This window comes from Oncorhynchus nerka, linkage group LG22, assembly GCF_034236695.1.
Source record: "Oncorhynchus nerka isolate Pitt River linkage group LG22, Oner_Uvic_2.0, whole genome shotgun sequence".
NCBI lineage: Eukaryota > Metazoa > Chordata > Actinopteri > Salmoniformes > Salmonidae > Oncorhynchus > Oncorhynchus nerka.
The window spans coordinates 62,374,507-62,392,766 of NC_088417.1; the positions used below are offsets into that span (position 1 = coordinate 62,374,507).

The window sequence follows — 18,260 nt, forward strand, 5'->3', positions numbered from 1 at the left end:
CAGTGAATTATAAGTGAAATATTCTGTCTGTAAACAATTGTTGGAAAAATTACATGTGTCATGCACATGCCAAAACTATAGTTTGTTAACAAGAAATTTGTGGAGTGGTTGAAAAACGAGTTTGAATGACTTCTGACTTTAGATGTATTTATGTTTAGCCTTTTAATTTGAATGACTGTTAGCTTGGACAACATTTTGAGATTGAGTTGATATTGGAGTATGGACTCTATATTGTATATGTCTCTCCCCTCTTTGTGAGAGTCTAGGTATCTACCCAGTTACCCCTCTCTCTGTCATAAATGTCAGATCCCAGTGACTGTGCGACGGGCCTGTACTTAGCCTGGCCTCAGTGACATATCTGTCCCCCGTCACCATCCACCCCTCAGTGGGCCCTGCTGCCTGCCACGCCTTGGCCTAGCCACACTGCCAGCCACGGAGATGACACCTGACCCCTCTGTCCGTCCACACTGTATTAATAGGACTTGTTTGGCGTGCCTGCTTTGCTGGTAACCCAAGCTGGGGAGCGGGGTGATGAGGTTAGGAGGGGATTTGAGGGGAGAAAACAGGGGAGCCAGAGCAGAGGGGGGGGGGGGTGGAGGAGGAGGGCAATGTATTATAATATGCCAGTAAAAGATAGCTGCCGTATTGTCAGGCTTCTCTTTCCTTCAGCTGGGGCTAATATAGCCCCCCTGTCACCACAGCCCCTGTTTTCACATCTGCTCTCGTCTTTATCCCCCGCTGGGCGCAAGATGAAGAACACAATGGGACTAGTGCATAATATCAATTTAGGAGTAAGGAGTTTACAGCTCTGGTTTACCGATCGTCTCAACATTGATGTTGGGAAGTGGCTTATTGTTGATTATTATGGACAAGGTTACTCTTTAGATGTGATGGTAATTATAATCTCTGTTCGGTGAACTTGCACGGGCATTCTCAGTCAGCTGATCTACACAGTTTCATTTCTTTCAGGTTATTCTCAAGAACATGTTGCCGTATACACACCACTCCAGAGCTTACAGCTCACATGTCCAGTATCTGTAGCCCCCCTATGGAGTCGACAGGCCAGGCTCTAAATGTATTCCCGTGACTGTGATATAAATATCTGCTGTCTGTTCAGGCATGAGAGATGTGTGTGTGTGTGTCCTGTAAAGACACTGCCTTTGAGTAAAGAGACAGCCCCAGAGGCGGTGACGGGCAAGGCGGAGGCACCCATTCTAGGTATTTTCCCATTAATTGGACCGATTTGTCAGCTATTTATGGTTCTGACAGTGGGTGGGGGGGGGATTTAACGACGGACACGCTTGCTGGATTATTGCTTTTTGAGCCCTCGCCCGTTCTAGGCCCATGTCAGGTCTTTTCCCTCTCAAGACGATGCTAGACATAGTCATCAATGGCTGCAGAGCTCCCCATAACTAAGATGTGTACTCTTAATATAAGCTGCAAGGGCTACAGTATTCATATAATTGATCTGTTACTGGGATGTTCTTGTTTACTGTTAGGCCTACTTGTAAGCACTTGTGATGTCTTTAAAGCTACAGTTAATGGACTGTCTGAACCAGGTGACAAACTGTAGCTCTAAATACCTCACGAGTGCTTACAAGTAGGCCTAAGAGTAAACAATAACTTCTTGTAGGCATACAGTGCCAGTCAAAAGTTTGGACACACCTAATCATTCAAGGGTTTTTCTTAATTTTTTCAAACTATTTTCTACATTGTAGAATAATAGTGAAGACATCAAAACTATGAAATAACACATATGTAATCATGTAGTAACCAAAAAAGTCTTAAACAAATCAAAATATATTTGATATTTGATATTCTGCAAAGTAGCCACCCTTTGCCTTGATGACAGCTTTGCACACTCTTGACATTCTCTCAACCAGCTTCACCTGGAATGCTTTTCCAACCGTCTTGAAGGAGTTCCCACATATGCTGAGCACTTGTTGACTCTGAAAGGTCAGAGTCACCATGCCCCAAGTCAATGAACACGGCTTCCCTGTGGAGCATGTACTATCTGGGAACATGTTTCTCCTCCCGGCTAAGAGGGCAGAGCGCGGGGGACTAACCCATGGGAGCGTCTCCAAAGACTGCCAGGCATCTTCACTATGCACTCAGTGCTGCCGTGTGCCCTCTTTGCCTCCTCTCTTTTTCCCTCCTCCCAAACCTCCCCACTGTCTGGCTGACTGCTGCTGCCGCAGCTACATAGACTTGTGCGTTTCCATCCCTCAGGTCCCGGTAGGCGATGAGACTGAGTGTGTGTTTGCTTAGAAAGCTGGGCTTCTCTAAACCAAGAGAAGAGACCCCCCCCCCCCCCCCAACTGTGCTTGTAACAAAGCAGAAGAAGAGAAAGGCTGTATGTTCCACACTGCTGGTAAAGATATCACATTTTAAGATTTTTCCCTCGCAAGTCTGATTTCTCCAGTAACAAGACGGGGACTATTTTATGGAGTCTGCTGCATCCAGACTCCTTCAGCCCATTTCTGTTTAAATTCCTCAATGTATTTGCTTTCCTTGGCATTCTGCATTCTGCTCATAGTTCTGAGGAGGCCAAAACGCATGCGGTCACTGCCAGAATGGCTCTGTTCCAGGGCAGAGGCCAGCAGAAGACCACAAGCACCATGTCGTCCTGGCCTGTGGTTGAAATAGGCACATTCACGAGTCACCCTCTCTCTAATCCATCTGCCCCCTAAAGCCATGCAGGTCACTGTGGTGCCACACCAAGTCTGATTGAGAAGGCAGGTGTGTTTTGGCAAGCTAAAGAATTGGACGCTTTTGTTGCCTGTCACTCATTAGGGAAATCGATGACTTATGTGCGAAGGGTTTGCGCGAGACGCTACACAAACTCGCTCTTAATGAAAACAAGGAGCAGGGGAAAGACACCACAAATGTTGTAAAAGGCAGGTCTGTCTGGAGACACCTTGTAAAAATATAAAGTAAGAATACCGGTATTGAGTTTTCTGAGCCAAGATGGGAACTGCCTTGTTGAAACGTGGTCTCTGTTGGGTGGACTGGCCTTCCTAAATACGAGGGGTTCTGAACAGATTAATTAGCCATTGCCAAAGATTTCCCGTATGTCTCTGCTTTAGTAAAAAAAAAATATTAACTGTGCGAAACCTTAATCTTGTGAAACCTGGACAAAATGTGGTCAGGGCTAATTGTGCAACGCTGGCTTTGAATCTCCAACCAAGTAGTTTAATTTCACTGAAATCAGTTAAATGACTGGGCTACTCTTGGAACTCTTAATTCATATTCATGTATGTACCCATAATCTCTCATACAACAATATAGCCTTGTTTCACCAAGCTTTGGTATAGAATAGTACACTGTTCTCATGTCCCTCGACCTCATGAATCTGACCAATTACCTGTCTTGTACGACTAGACAGCAGGTTCTTTGTGAGTACACTTGTGTTTTAGCGTTAGAGTGTATGACAGCTGGCAGATAGGTAACGGGGTGGTGAAGAGATTAACCCTTGAAATCCAAGTGGCTACCATGGGTGTTGACCAATTAGATAGATTGTCACATTTCTCAAGCCTTAAAAAAAAGTTATGGTGCCAACTGCCACTCCTCAGGTTTTTTTCTTCTTCCGACACTGGGTTTATGAAGTGTAGATGTAGGAATTATTTCATTTGCACTGAACAAAAATATAAACGCAACATGTAAAGTGTTGGTCCCATGGTTTCATGAGCTGAAATAAAAAAATTCCAGAAATGTTCCATATGCACAAAAAGCTTATTTCGCTCAAAATTTGTGTTCAAATTTGTTACGTCCATGCTAGTGAGCATTTTTCCTTTGCCAAGATATTCCATCCATCTGACAGGTGTGGCCTATGACGAAGCTGATTAAACAGCATTATCATTACATAAGTGCACCTTGTGCTGGGGACAATAAAAGGTCACTCTAAAATGTTGTCAAACAACACAATGCCACAGATGTTTCATGTTTTGAGGGAGCGTGCAATTGGCATGCTGACTGCAGGAATGTCCACCAGAGCTGTTGCCAGATAATTTAATGTTAATTTATCTACCATAAACCACCTCCAACATAATTTTAGAGAATTTGGCAGTACGTCCAACCGGCATCACAACTGCAGATGGTGTTGTGTGGGCGAGTGGTTTGCTGATGTCAACGTTATGAACAGAGTGCCCCATGGTGGAAGTGGGGTTATGGTATGGGAAGGCATACGCTACGGACAATGAACACAATTGCATTTCATCGATGGCAATTTGAATGCACAGAGATACCATGACAAGATACTTGGGCCCATTGTCATGCCATTCATCCACCACCATAACCTCATGTTTCAGCATGATAATGCACGGCCCCATGTTGCAAGGATCTGTACACAATTCCTGGAAGCGGCAAATGTCCCAGTGCTTCCTTGGCCTGCATACTCACAAGACATGTCACCAATTGAGCATGTTTGGGATGCTCTGGATCAACGTGTATGACAGCATGTTCCAGTTCCCGCCAATATCCAGAAACTTCGCACAGCCATTGAAGAGGAGTGGGATAATATTCCACGGGCCACAATCAACAGCCTGATCAACTCTATGCAAAGGAGGTGTGTCGCGCTGCATGAGGCAAATAGTGGTCAGTCACAAAAGATACTGATTGGTTTTCTGACCAACAGATGCATATCTGTATTTCCAGTCATGTGAAATCCATAGATTATGGCCTAATGACTTTATTTCAATTGACTGATTTCCTTATAGGAACTCTAACTCAGTCAAATTTTTGAAATTGTTGCATGTTGCGTTTATATTTTTGATCAGTATAAATTAAGCATGTCATGTAACATTGCATTTGGACATTATAAAAATAAAGAATCCTCACTTATGTATGGATTCTGTGTGTCATATTTCTTAACTCAACCACAATCATATAGGCAAACATACCAATTGTAACACTTCACCATAAGAATGATAGCAGTAATCACGAAACCCTGACAAACTCTTACAGATGCGCAATTGAGACCATCCTGTCGGGCTGTATCACAGCCTATCACAGGTACGGTAACTGCACCGCCCTCATCCGCAAGGCTCTCCAGAGGGTGGTGCGGTCTGCACAACGCAACACCGGGGTAAAACTACCTGCCCCCCATGACACCTACAGCACCCGATGTCACAGGAAGGCCAAAAAGATCATCAAGGACAACAACCACCGAGCCACTGCCTGTTCACACCGCTATCATCCAGAAGACAAGGTCAGTACAGGTACATCAAAGCTGGGACGGAGAGATTGAAAAACAGCTTCTATCTCAAGGCCATCAGACTGTTTAACAGCGATCACTTACTCAGAGGCTGCTGCCCACATTGAGACCCAATCACTGGACACTTTAATAAATGGATCACTAGTCACTTTAAACAATGCCACTTTAAATAACGCCACTTTAATAATGTTTACATATCTTACATTACTCATATCACATGTATATACTGTATTTTATACCATCTATTGCACCTTGCCTTTGCCGCTCGGCCATCGCTCATCCATATATTTATTTATATGTACATATTCTCATTCACCCCTTTAGATGTGTGTGTATTAGGTAGTTGTTGGGGAATTGTTAGATTACTTGTTAGATATTACTGCACTTTTGGAACAGGAAGCACAAGCATTTCGCTACACTTGCATTAACATCTGCTAACCATGTGTATGTGACCAATAAAATTTGATTTGATTTTGACTATACCACATCAATATTTCTGTATGTCTTAGGACAGAATATTTTACAGCTCCAAAACGGAAAAATATACCCATAATATTAAAGTATGTCAATCGGAGCATTGAGTGAGTGGGCCAACATTACTGTAGAAAATGATTAGGTTTTGTAATTGGATAAGTATGGATCAGAGATGAATACATAGTGTCTGGCTCTAGCATCACATCAAACATTTATTTTGCGTTCTCTGCATATATAACCCAAGCTTATCTTAAACTACGTAATCATTATCTGCCACTGACTAGCATGGTAGATTAGTCCTCTGAAACACACACACACACTCCCTTTGTGTCAGTGCAGCAGCCTGTTAGTTTAAATAAGTTAGCTAATGGTGAAGTTCGTGGAAAAGCTCTTCCCCATCCTGATGCCTGCAATTGTATCATTGACTGATTGCCCTTGTAGCTGCGGTTTCCCTTTATTTTCTACTCATTCATCGACCGCAAAGAATAGCACCTTTCATGGAAGGCTGAAGGAGATTTGCGGAGGACGTTGAAAGCGCTGCTTAAACAGCTCTCAGCCAAAACAAAAACAGCCGCCAAAAAGAATCCCATTTCGGGGGAAAAAACAAGAGGGGGGAACATGACCCCGTAATCTGTGGGAACGTGACAAGTGGGCCTGCTTCCTTCCCTAAGGGCCTTCTGGAACCGGGCAGTTTTTGGGGAGTCTCGCTCTGGCACTCAGAGTGCACTCTCCTATGCAAGCCTGCTTAGCATGACAATGGAGCTGGGGGATGGGCTCTGGGAAGCAGGTGCCGCTTTCGTCACCCCTCCGACCCACAGTTTGGCCAAGAAGGGAATCAATATGGGTTAGCCTAATAGAGGTACCCGGCCTCGTTTAGGCCTAGGCCCGGAGATAGAGGGAATGGCTTCACAGGGGCGCAACTTTCACTGGGGACATGTCCCCCCCACATTCTGAAATTGCATTTTTGACCCCACCAGTTTTGTCATTGGAATGTGATACAAATTTTTTTATTTTTTTATTTCACCTTTATTTAACCAGGTAGGCTAGTTGAGAACAAGTTCTCATTTGCAACTGCGACCTGGCCAAGATAAAGCATAGCAGTGTGAACAGACAACACAGAGTTACACATGGAGTAAGCAATTAACAAGTCAATAACACAGTAGAAAAAAAAATGGGCAGTCTATATACAATGTGTGCAAAAGGCATGAGGAGGTAGCGTGTGCTATGGATGGGTGTTGCCATCGTGACCAGTGAACTGAGATAAGGCGGAGCTTTACCTAGCATGGACTTGTAGATGACCTGGAGCCAGTGGGTCTGGCGACGAATATGTAGCGAGGGCCAGCCGACTAGAGCATACAAGTCGCAGTGGTGGGTGGTATAAGGTGCTTTGGTGACAAAACGGATGGCACTATGATAGACTGCATCCAGTTTGCTGAGTAGAGTGTTGGAAGCCATTTTGTAGATGACATCGCCGAAATCGAGGATCGGTAGGATAGTCAGTTTTACTAGGGTAAGCTTGGCGGCGTGAGTGAAGGAGGCTTTGTTGCGGAATAGAAAGCCGACTCTTGATTTGATTTTCGATTGGAGATGTTTGATGTGAGTCTGGAAGGAGAGTTTGCAGTCTAGCCAGACACCTAGGTACTTATAGATGTCCACATATTCAAGGTCGGAACCATCCAGGGTGGTGATGCTAGTCGGGCATGCGGGTGCAGGCAGCGATCGGTTGAAAAGCATGCATTTGGTTTTACTCGCGTTTAAGAGCAGTTGGAGGCCACGGAAGGAGTGCTGTATGGCATTGAAGCTCGTTTGGAGGTTAGATAGCACAGTGTCCAATGACGGGCCGAAAGTATATAGAATGGTGTCGTCTGCGTAGAGGTGGATCAGGGAATCGCCCGCAGCAAGAGCAACATCATTGATATATACAGAGAAAAGAGTCGGCCCGAGAATTGAACCCTGTGGCACCCCCATAGAGACTGCCAGAGGACCGGACAGCATGCCCTCCGATTTGACACACTGAACTCTGTCTGCAAAGTAATTGGTGAACCAGGCAAGGCAGTCATCCGAGAAACCGAGGCTATTGAGTCTGCCGATAAGAATATGGTGATTGACAGAGTCGAAAGCCTTGGCGAGGTCGATGAAGACGGCTGCACAGTACTGTCTTTTATCGATGGCGGTTATGATATCGTTTAGTACCTTGAGCGTGGCTGAGGTGCACCCGTGACCGGCTCGGAAACCAGATTGCACAGCGGAGAAGGTACGGTGGGATTCGAGATGGTCAGTGACCTGTTTGTTGACTTGGCTTTCGAAGACCTTATATAGGCAGGGCAGGATGGATATAGGTCTATAGCAGTTTGGGTCCAGGGTGTCTGCCCCTTTGAAGAGGGGGATGACTGCGGCAGCTTTCCAATCCTTGGGGATCTCAGACGATATGAAAGAGAGGTTGAACAGGCTGGTAATAGGGGTTGCGACAATGGCGGCAGATAGTTTCAGAAATAGAGGGTCCAGATTGTCAAGCCCAGCTGATTTGTACGGGTCTAGGTTTTGCAGCTCTTTCAGAACATCTGCTATCTGGATTTGGGTAAAGGAGAACCTGGAGAGGCTTGGGCGAGGAGCTGCGGGGGGGCGGAGCTGTTGGCCGAGGTTGGAGTAGCCAGGCGGAAGGCATGGCCAGCCGTTGAGAAGTGCTTATTGAAGCTTTCGATAATCGTGGATTTATCGGTGGAGACCGTGTTACCTAGCCTCAGTGCAGTGGGCAGCTGGGAGGAGGTACTCTTGTTCTCCATGGACTTCACAGTGTCCCAGAACTTTTTGGAGTTGGAGCTACAGGATGCAAACTTCTGCCTGAAGAAGCTGGCCTTAGCTTTCCTGACTGACTGCGTGTATTGGTTCCTGACTTCCCTGAACAGTTGCATATCACGGGGCTATTCGATGCTATTGCAGTCCGCCACAGGATGTTTTTGTGCTGGTCTAGGGCAGTCAGGTCTGGAGTGAACCAAGGGCTGTATCTGTTCTTGGTTCTGCATTTTTTGAACGGAGCATGCTTATCTAAAATGGTGAGGAAGTTACTTTTAAAGAATGACCAGGCATCCTCAACTGACGGGATGAGGTCAATGTCCTTCCAGGATACCCGGGCCAGGTCGATTAGAAAGGCCTGCTCACAGAAGTGTTTTAGGGAGCGTTTGACAGTGATGAGGGGTGGTCGTTTGACTGCGGCTCCGTGGCGGATACAGGCAATGAGGCAGTGATCGCTGAGATCCTGGTTGAAGACAGCGGAGGTGTATTTGGAGGGCCAGTTGGTCAGGATGACGTCTATGAGGGTGCCCTTGTTTACAGAGTTAGGGTTGTACCTGGTGGGTTCCTTGATGATTTGAGTGAGATTGAGGGCATCTAGCTTACATTGTAGGACTGCCGGGGTGTTAAGCATATCCCAGTTTAGGTCACCTAACAGAACAAACTCTGAAGCTAGATGGGGGCGATCAATTCACAAATGGTGTCCAGGGCACAGCTGGGAGCTGAGGGTGGCCGGTAGCAGGCGGCAACAGTGAGAGACTTATTTCTGGAGAGGGTAATTTTCAAAATTAGTAGTTCGAACTGTTTGGGTATGGACCTGGAAAGTATGACATTACTTTGCAGGCTATCTCTGCAGTAGACTGCAACTCCGCCCCCTTTGGTAGTTCTATCTTGACGGAAGATGTTATAGTTGGGTATGGAAATCTCTGAATTTTTGGTGGCCTTCCTGAGCCAGGATTCAGACACGGCAAGGACATCAGGGTTAGCAGAGTGTACTAAAGCAGTGAGTAAAACAAACTTAGGGAGGAGGCTTCTGATGTTGACATGCATAAAACCAAGGCTTTTTCGATCACAGAAGTCAACAAATGAGGGTACCTGGGGACATGCAGGGCCTGGGTTTACCTCCACATCACCCGCGGAACAGAGAAGGAGTAGTATGAGGGTGCGGCTAAAGGCTATCAAAACTGGTCGCCTAGAGCGTTGAGGGCAGAGGATAAGAGGAGCAGGTTTCTGGGCATGGCAGGGCAACGGTATGCTTCAGGACCATGCGGTCGCATCCGAGCATCGTGTAGGCTGTTTGGAGTGTTTATCCAACTGGATTAAAAGGCCCGAATGATCTTTTAATGATCTTTTATTGTGGCGGGCTGGTCGAAATTAAAAATTAATAATCTGTAAAAAAAAATATATATATAGATATATATACACTGCTCAAAAAAATAAAGGGAACACTAAAATAACACATCCTAGATCTGAATGAATGAAATATTCTTATTAAATACTTTTTTCTTTACATAGTTGAATGTGCTGACAACAAAATCACACAAAAATGATCATTGGAAATCAAATTTATCAACACATGGAGGTCTGGATTTGGAGTCACACTCAAAATTAAAGTGGAAAACCACACTACAGGCTGATCCAACTTTGATGTAATGTCCTTAAAACAAGTCAAAATGAGGCTCAGTAGTGTGTGTGGCCTCCACATGCCTGTATGACCTCCCTACAACACCTGGGCATGCTCCTGATGAGGCGTCAGTTTCCTGAGGGATCTCCTCCCAGACCTGGACTAAAGCATCCGCCAACTCCTGGACAGTCTGTGGTGCAACGTGGCGTTGGTGGATGGAGCGAGACATGATGTCCCAGATGTGCTCAATTGGATTCAGGTCTGGGGAACGGGCGGGCCAGTCCATAGCATCAATGCCTTCCTCTTGCAGGAACTGCTGACACACTCCAGCCACATTGTCTAGCATTGTCTTGCATTAGGAGGAACCCAGGGCCAACCGCACCAGCATATGGTCTCACAAGGGGTCTGAGGATCTCATCTCGGTACCTAATGGCAGTCAGGCTACCTCTGGCGAGCACATGGAGGGCTGTGCGGCCCCCCAAAGAAATGCCACCCCACACCATGACTGACCCACCGCCAAACCGGTCATGCTGGAGGATGTTGCAGGCAGCAGAACGTTCTCCACGGCGTCTCCAGACTGTCACGTCTGTCACATGTGCTCAGTGTTAACCTGCTTTCATCTGTGAAGAGCACAGGGCGCCAGTGGCGAATTTGCCAATCTTTGTGTTCTCTGGCAAATGCCAAACGTTCTGCACCGGGTTTGGCTGTAAGCACAATCCCCACCTGTGGACGTCGGGCCCTCATACCACCCTCATGGAGTCTGTTTCTGACCGTTTGAGCAGACACATGCACATTTGTGGCCTGCTGGAGGTCATTTTGCAGGGCTCTGGCAGTGCTCCTCCTGCTCCTCCTTGCACAAAGGCGGAGGTAGCGGTCCTGCTACTAGGTTGTTGCCCTCCTACGGCCTCCTCCACGTCTCCTGGTGTACTGGCCTGTCTCTTGTTAGCGCCTCCATGCTCTGGACACTACGCTGACAGACACAGCAAACCTTCTTGCCACATCTTGCATTGATGTGCCATCCTGGATGAGCTGCACTACCTGAGCCAGTTGTGTGGGTTGTAGTCTCCGTCTCATGCTACCACTATAGTGAAAGCACCTCCAGCATTCAAAAGTGACCAAAACATCAGCCAGGAAGCATAGGAACTGAGAAGTGGTCTGTGGTCCCACCTGCAGAATCACTCCTTTATTGGGGGTGTCTTGCTAAATGCCTATAATTTCCACCTGTTGTCTATTCCATTTATTCTATTCCATATTCCATTATATTTGGCTGTATAGTAGGCTAATTAGGGAAGGGGGGGATTCAGGGGAACATTGGGACACCAGGCTACTTGCAATGTAGCCTAACAAGTCGTTAGATTAGCTTTTCTAACACATATACAGTGCATTTGGAAAGTTTTCAGACCCCTTGACTTTTTCCTTATTCTAAAATGGATGGCAGGTAGCCTAGTGTTTAGAGCGTTGGGCCAGTAACCAAAAGGTTGTTAGATCGAATCCCCAAGCTGACAAGATGAAAAAATGGTTGTTTTGCCCCTGAACAAGGCAGTTAACCCACTGTTCCTTGGCCGTCATTGTAAATAATAATTTGTTCTTAACTGGCTTGCCTGGTCAACATTTTTTTTTTTTTATCCCTCATCAATCTACACACACTACCCCATATTGACAAAGTGAAAACAGGTTAAACAAATAAATTAATTAATAGCTATTTACATAAGTATTCAGACCCTTTACTATGAGACTCAAAATTGAGCTCAGGTGCATCCTGTTTCCATTAATTATCCTTGAGATGTTTCTACAACTTGATTGGAGTCCACATATGGTAAATTCAATTGATTGGACATAATTGACAGTACATGTCAGAGCAAAAACCAAGCTATGAGGTCGAAGGAATTCCCTGCAGTGCTCCAAGACAGGAATGTGTCGAGGCACAGATCCGGGGAAGAGTACCAAAACAATTCTGCAGCATTGAAGGTCCACAAGAAGATAGTGGCCTCCATCATTCCAGACAGAAGCCACACCTCAGTAAAAGGCACATGGCAACCCGCTTGGAGTTTGCCTAAAGGACTCTCAGACCATGAGAAACAAGATTCACTGGTCTGATGAAACAAAGATTAAACTATTTGGCCTGAATGCCAAGCGTCACGTCTGGAGGAAATCTGGCACCATCCCTACGGTGAAGCATGGTGGTGGCAGCATCATGCGGTGGGGAGGATTTTCAGAGGCAGGGACTGGGAGACTAGTCAGGAAGGAGGAAAAGATGAACGGAGCAAAGTACAGAGAGATCCTCGATGAAAACCTGCTCCGGAGTCCTCAGGACCTCAGACTGGGCAAAGGTTCACCTTCCAACAGGTCAACGACCCTAAGCACACAACCAAGACAACGGAGAAGTGGCTTCGGGACAAGTCTCTGAAGGTCCTTGAGTGGCACAGCCAGAGCCCAGACTTGAACCCCATCGAACATCTCTGCAGAGACCTGAAAATAGCGGTGCAGCGACGCTCCCCATCCAGCCTGACAGAGCTTGAGAGGATCTGCAGAGGAGAATGGGAGAAACTTCCCAGATACAGGTGTGCCAAGCTTGTAATGTCAAACCCAAGAAGACTCGAGGCTGTTATCGCTGCCAAAGGTGCTTCAACAAAGTACTGAGTAAAGGGTCTGAATACTTATGTAAATATGATTATTATTTGCTAACATTTCTAAAAACCTATTTTTGCTTTGTCGTTATAAGGTATTGTGTGTAGATTTAATACATTTAAGAATAAGGCTGTAATGTAACAAAATGTGGAAAAAGTCAAGCGGTCTGAATACTTATTGTGAAAAACTGAGTTTAAATGTATTTGGCTAAGGTGTATGTAAACTTCCGACTTCAACTGTATGTATAAGCCAATGGTCATCTATAAGGCATTTATTCAGTGATTTTCTTCTTTGTCTAATATATATATATATATATATATATATATATATATATGTGTGTGTTCTTTCATTCACCACTAGGATGGGTAACCGCATGCGTGAGGTGATGTGGGCTGGTGTGGCTAAAATGCCAGGGACTAATTTTTATCCCAGTCCGCCCCTGCTGTATGCCTCAGGGAGGAAAAGACATGAGGGAGTTCTGACTGACAACAACTTTTGATTATATTTCAAGAAACAAAAAACACCATGGATTGTTCTCCATTCACCCTGATTCAGAATATACAATTTTCACTGTCAAGGCATGCTTGGTACAATAGCTATTGAGCCGAAAGGAACTAATATCCGTCCGAATATCTAATATAACACTAATTTTACATGGTGTGTAACTCAATTACTGAGCAGTGACAGTATTATGGAAGGCCTGATAGGCTATTGTTCCCATCTAGTGGTCACTATCCACACAGCATCTATCCATGGTGCATTGCAGACAGGCTGTATCACATCCGGCCGTGTTTGGGAGTCACATAGGGTGGCGCACAATTGGCCCAGCATCATCCGTGTTTGGCCGGGGTAGGTCGTCATTGTAAAAATAATTTGTTCTTAAATGACTTGCCTAGTTAAATAAAGGTCAAATAAATAAATATAAGTAGAAGACCACTAGTCATTCCTTAATGCCTTTAGTTAACCTAACATTTTTTTCTTTATTGCCATCTCATCTCTTACTTTCTCAAATGAAATGTGCAGCGGTCTAAGGCACTGCATCTTAGTGCAAGAGGCATCACTACAGTCCCTGGTTCGATTCCAGGCTGTATCACATCCGTCCGTGATTGTAAGTCCCATAGGGCGGCGCACAATTGGGCAAGTGTCGTCCGGGTTTGGCCCGAGTTAGGCCGTCATTGTAAATAATATTAAATAAATAATATTAAATAAATAATATTTGTTCTTAAGTTAACTGACTTGCTTAGTTAAATAAAGGTTCAATTTTTAAAAAATCTAATACTATGTGACTTGACAAACAAAAGTGTGGATTGTTCTCCATCTTCCCCTGATTCAAAATATATCATCTTCACAGTCATGGTTGGCATGCTTGGTTTAATAGCTATTGACTAGAGAACCGAATATCCAATATAAATACATTTTTACCTCTGTAAGAAAAATACATTTGAGAATGAGTTAAGGCGGGGCGAAGCAAGTTCCGTCATCCAACTCCCGCCCCTTTATTGAAGAGGCAGAGAGCAGAGCACAGAGAATGTTAATGCACTCAAGCGATGGGGGGAGAAGAAGACAGACAGAGCTAGACGGCTTGAGTATTTTTAAACGACCCAGTATCTCCGCGTGTGGTGCACTGGTGTGGTTACAAACAGGAGCCTACTCAAATGTGATTTTGAACAGCATATCAACTTAAAATAATTTCGGGAAATAAGGACTTTATTACGGTTCAACGAAACTGCCTGCCTTGAGATTTTAATATGCGTGATATCGATGATATAGAGACTAATTGTTTACCATTCGAACGTTCACAGCATGTTGCCGTCACTTTGCTAAACATGTGAAGCGTATCGCGCTTTAATATCCGACTGGATTTGGAACTAATTCAGATACTGTTTTCAGGGAAAACAAGACGTTTTGCGAAGGTATGCAATTTTGACCATAGGAGAGCCATATGGTCGGGTATTAAATGAACTCACCTTGGAACTAACATATGCTTCATCAGAATTGACAGTGGGGAAATGGACACATTTTGGGCACCATCTCATCCGTCTGGAATTGTTACAATCACTGTTCCTTTCTATTTTACTTTTCTATTCTAAAACAATAAGTAGTTTGTGATATATTAACTTTCCTGATATCAACATGTATATTTTTCATTTGAGGATTGCCATTTTACTCTGGTGCCAACTTGTTATTGCTGCATCCAGTTTGGATATCGGAGCATATGATATAGAGAGGGGCAGACCTGCAAAATGTGAACCCATCACCATTCCCATGTGCCAGGGCATTGGCTACAATATGACAAGAATGCCCAACTTCATGAAATACGAAAGCCAAGCAGAGGCCAGCATCAAACTGAATGAGTTTGCCCCTCTAGTGGAATACGGCTGTGACGTGCACCTGCGCTTTTTCCTCTGCTCCCTCTACGTCCCCATGTGCACTGACAAAGTGTCCACCACCATCCCTGCCTGCCGACCAATGTGTGAGCAGGCCAGGCAGAAGTGCTCTCCCATCATGGAGAAATTCAGCTTCGGCTGGCCTGACTCACTGGACTGCTCCAAGCTGCCCACTAAAAACAACCCCAACTCGCTGTGCATGGAGGCGCCTGAGAATGACACCAAGCAGGAGACCAAGAAGGGGGAGGGCATGCTACCGGTGCCCCCCAGACCCAGGCAGCCCGGCCCGGGTACCAGCGGGCGCTCGGGCAACAGCCTGGTCTCCTGCGAGAACCCAGAGAAGTTCCAGTATGTGGAGAAGAGCCAGTCGTGTGCCCCGCGCTGCTCCTCGGTGGTGGACGTGTTCTGGTCGCGGCAGGACAAGGACTTTGCCTTCATCTGGATGGCGGTGTGGTCCACACTCTGCTTCATCTCCACCGCCTTCACTGTCCTCACCTTCCTGCTGGACCCGCAGCGCTTTCAGTACCCCGAGCGGCCCATCATCTTCCTCTCCATGTGTTACAACGTCTACTCGGTGGCCTTCGTCATCCGCTCGGTGGCCGGGGCCGAGAACATAGCCTGCGACCGGGAGAATGGCGAGCTCTACATCATCCAGGAGGGGCTGGAGTCTACGGGCTGCACCATCGTCTTCCTCATCCTCTACTACTTTGGTATGGCTTCATCTATCTGGTGGGTCATCCTCACACTCACCTGGTTCCTGGCCGCTGGCAAGAAGTGGGGCCACGAGGCCATCGAGGCCCACAGCAGCTATTTCCACATGGCCGCCTGGGGCATCCCAGCCATGAAGACCATCGTCATCCTAACTATGAGGAAGGTGGCAGGGGACGAGCTGACGGGGCTGTGTTATGTGGGCAGCATGGACGTTAATGCACTGACCGGCTTCGTGCTCATCCCTCTGTCCTGCTACCTGGTCATTGGCACCTCTTTCATCCTCACAGGCTTCGTGGCGCTCTTCCACATCCGGAAGATAATGAAGACGGGCGGCACCAACACAGAGAAGCTGGAGAAACTCATGGTGAAGATCGGTGTGTTCTCCATCCTGTACACGGTGCCCGCCACCTGCGTCATCATCTGCTACTTCTACGAGAGGCTCAACATGGGGTACTGGAAGTTCCAGGCGCTGGAGAACAAGTGTGTGTCGTTCCCCGGGCGCCGGCATGAGGACTGCTCCCTGGAGGAGTCGGTGCCCACCGTGGCAGTGTTCATGCTGAAGATCTTCATGTCTCTGGTGGTGGGCATCACCAGCGGTGTGTGGGTTTGGAGTTCCAAGACCCTGCAGACCTGGCAGGGCCTGTGCAACAGGAAGCTGTCGGTGCGGACTAGCAGGAAGCCTTGTAGCAGCGTCAGCTGCAGCACCTCCCACTGTCACTACAAGTCCCCAGCCGTGGTGCTCCACATGGCCAAAACAGACTCTTACCTAGAGAGCCCCACACACGTCTAACATTTCAAGTGACACTTCTCACAGTCGCTTGTATTGACAATGCCAAAGGATGCTATTTTGTTATATGATCATTTGAAAAGCTCAGGTTGGTTTGCATCTAATGCTCGATTAGTAGCAATACCTGAACGTAACAGTGGTTGTGCTTTCGTTTTGGTAACAGATGATCCACATTGCTTTCAGTTAAACCACACAGTTCGGTGCACATGCAGAATCAGATATGCTTCCAAAGGAAACATTTCTTGTATTGTATGCCATAGAGTTAGTTGGCTGTTTCTGGTTAACCAACTGAACATGAATGCAAAATAGAACTTGCATGGATGTATCAACATTTGGTTTAGTGTTCTCTCCCTGTAAATGTATTTATTGTGTTGTGTATTTAATTGTAAGTTCTTGATGGTGTTTCCTAAGGTTTTGTATATTGTATATAAAAGCACATGTACTAAAGAGTTATGAGTTATGAATATAGGGCCTGTTGAGATGTATAAGTGCCTTTGCAAATGCATATTTTTCAAAACAATGGACATTAATAAAACATATTTATATATTTTCACTGATGACTTTACTCTATTGATTACTTTACAATGCATGTCAAATTAAGTGTAGTGGTTATTAACATAAGCAAAGACATCTTACATTAGCCTTAACTATTTTTTGGTTTAAGAAAATATTCATTTGTGTCTGAAACATTTTGCTACAGCGCCTCTTCAAATTGACAGTCGTCATTAACTTGATGCAAGAATATATTGTATAAATTAAATGGACATCATTCGTTTCGGTGACATTTTTAAAAGTATTCATTTTAGTTTATTTTTCATTAGACTGATTACCTTGTGGACCCACCTACAGTATGAAGCTCTCACTGGCAAATCTAGTCATATTTTCCCAAGTTACATCAGCTGTTTGTATATGCCCTTTCACGTATAACTCTGTCCTCGCATTGCATCAGTGTTCTGTCACATTTGAGGAATTCAAACTGCTTGACTAAACTGCAAACAAAAAGCTGCTTGTTCCACTCAGTTGAGCCTCGCGCCAACTTTCTGGTTGGTTGACAAAAGTGTTAATATTTTTCTAAACTGCAAGCCTCAGTTGAGGTGGAAAACGGTCAGGGCCTCCAGGCCTCTCTGACTGCCCATGTTTGTGAAGCTATGCTGAACTTTCTGTTTTCCATTGAAACATCAGCTCCAGCAATAATAACTTACATGGGGTGACAGCATTCCATGGTGAGAGAAAGAGACAGAGTTTTAATAATAAGTCATGACACTGCCTTTAAGAAAAAAAATGTATCTGTGTTTCCCAAATATAACACAGGCAATCAAAATGTCAGGCTTTTCATAAGTTCAGTCTCTCCAAAGCTAAAGCCTACATGACTTTATCCCATTTGAAAAGGTCTATCATATTTCTGCTACTGTGTTGTAGACCTATGTTATACCATTTCATATTAGACCTTTGACAATTTTGGGCCGGTCCTGCCCACCAGCCTATCCTTCACTTTTTATATCCTCTCTTCCAAGTTGCTGGTGCCTGCATCCTGCCTGTGCAGACATTGTCCATAGCTTGGCAGCACATCTCCCCCTGGAGCTGAAACCACTGTTACATTTCTCCATAAAAAGCTGTGTTTGTCTTGGAGCTGTGCGCTGGGACCCC

General features: G+C 45.5%; 1 protein-coding gene across 1 annotated transcript; it reads left to right on the forward strand.

Annotated features, from left to right (window-relative positions):
• The first annotated feature begins 14,275 nt into the window (after nucleotides 1-14,275).
• Nucleotides 14,276-17,166, forward strand: LOC115104652 (frizzled-9). The gene has a single exon (XM_029626005.1). The coding sequence runs from the start codon at nucleotides 14,862-14,864 to the stop codon at nucleotides 16,614-16,616; it is 1,755 nt and encodes a 584-aa protein (XP_029481865.1). The 5' UTR covers nucleotides 14,276-14,861; the 3' UTR covers nucleotides 16,617-17,166.
• Nucleotides 17,167-18,260: the final 1,094 nt, after the last annotated feature.

Coding starts and splice junctions, on each gene's coding strand:
- LOC115104652 (XM_029626005.1), top strand. CDS start 14,862: ATGTATATTTTTCATTTGAGGATTGCCATTTTACTCTGGTGCCAACTT.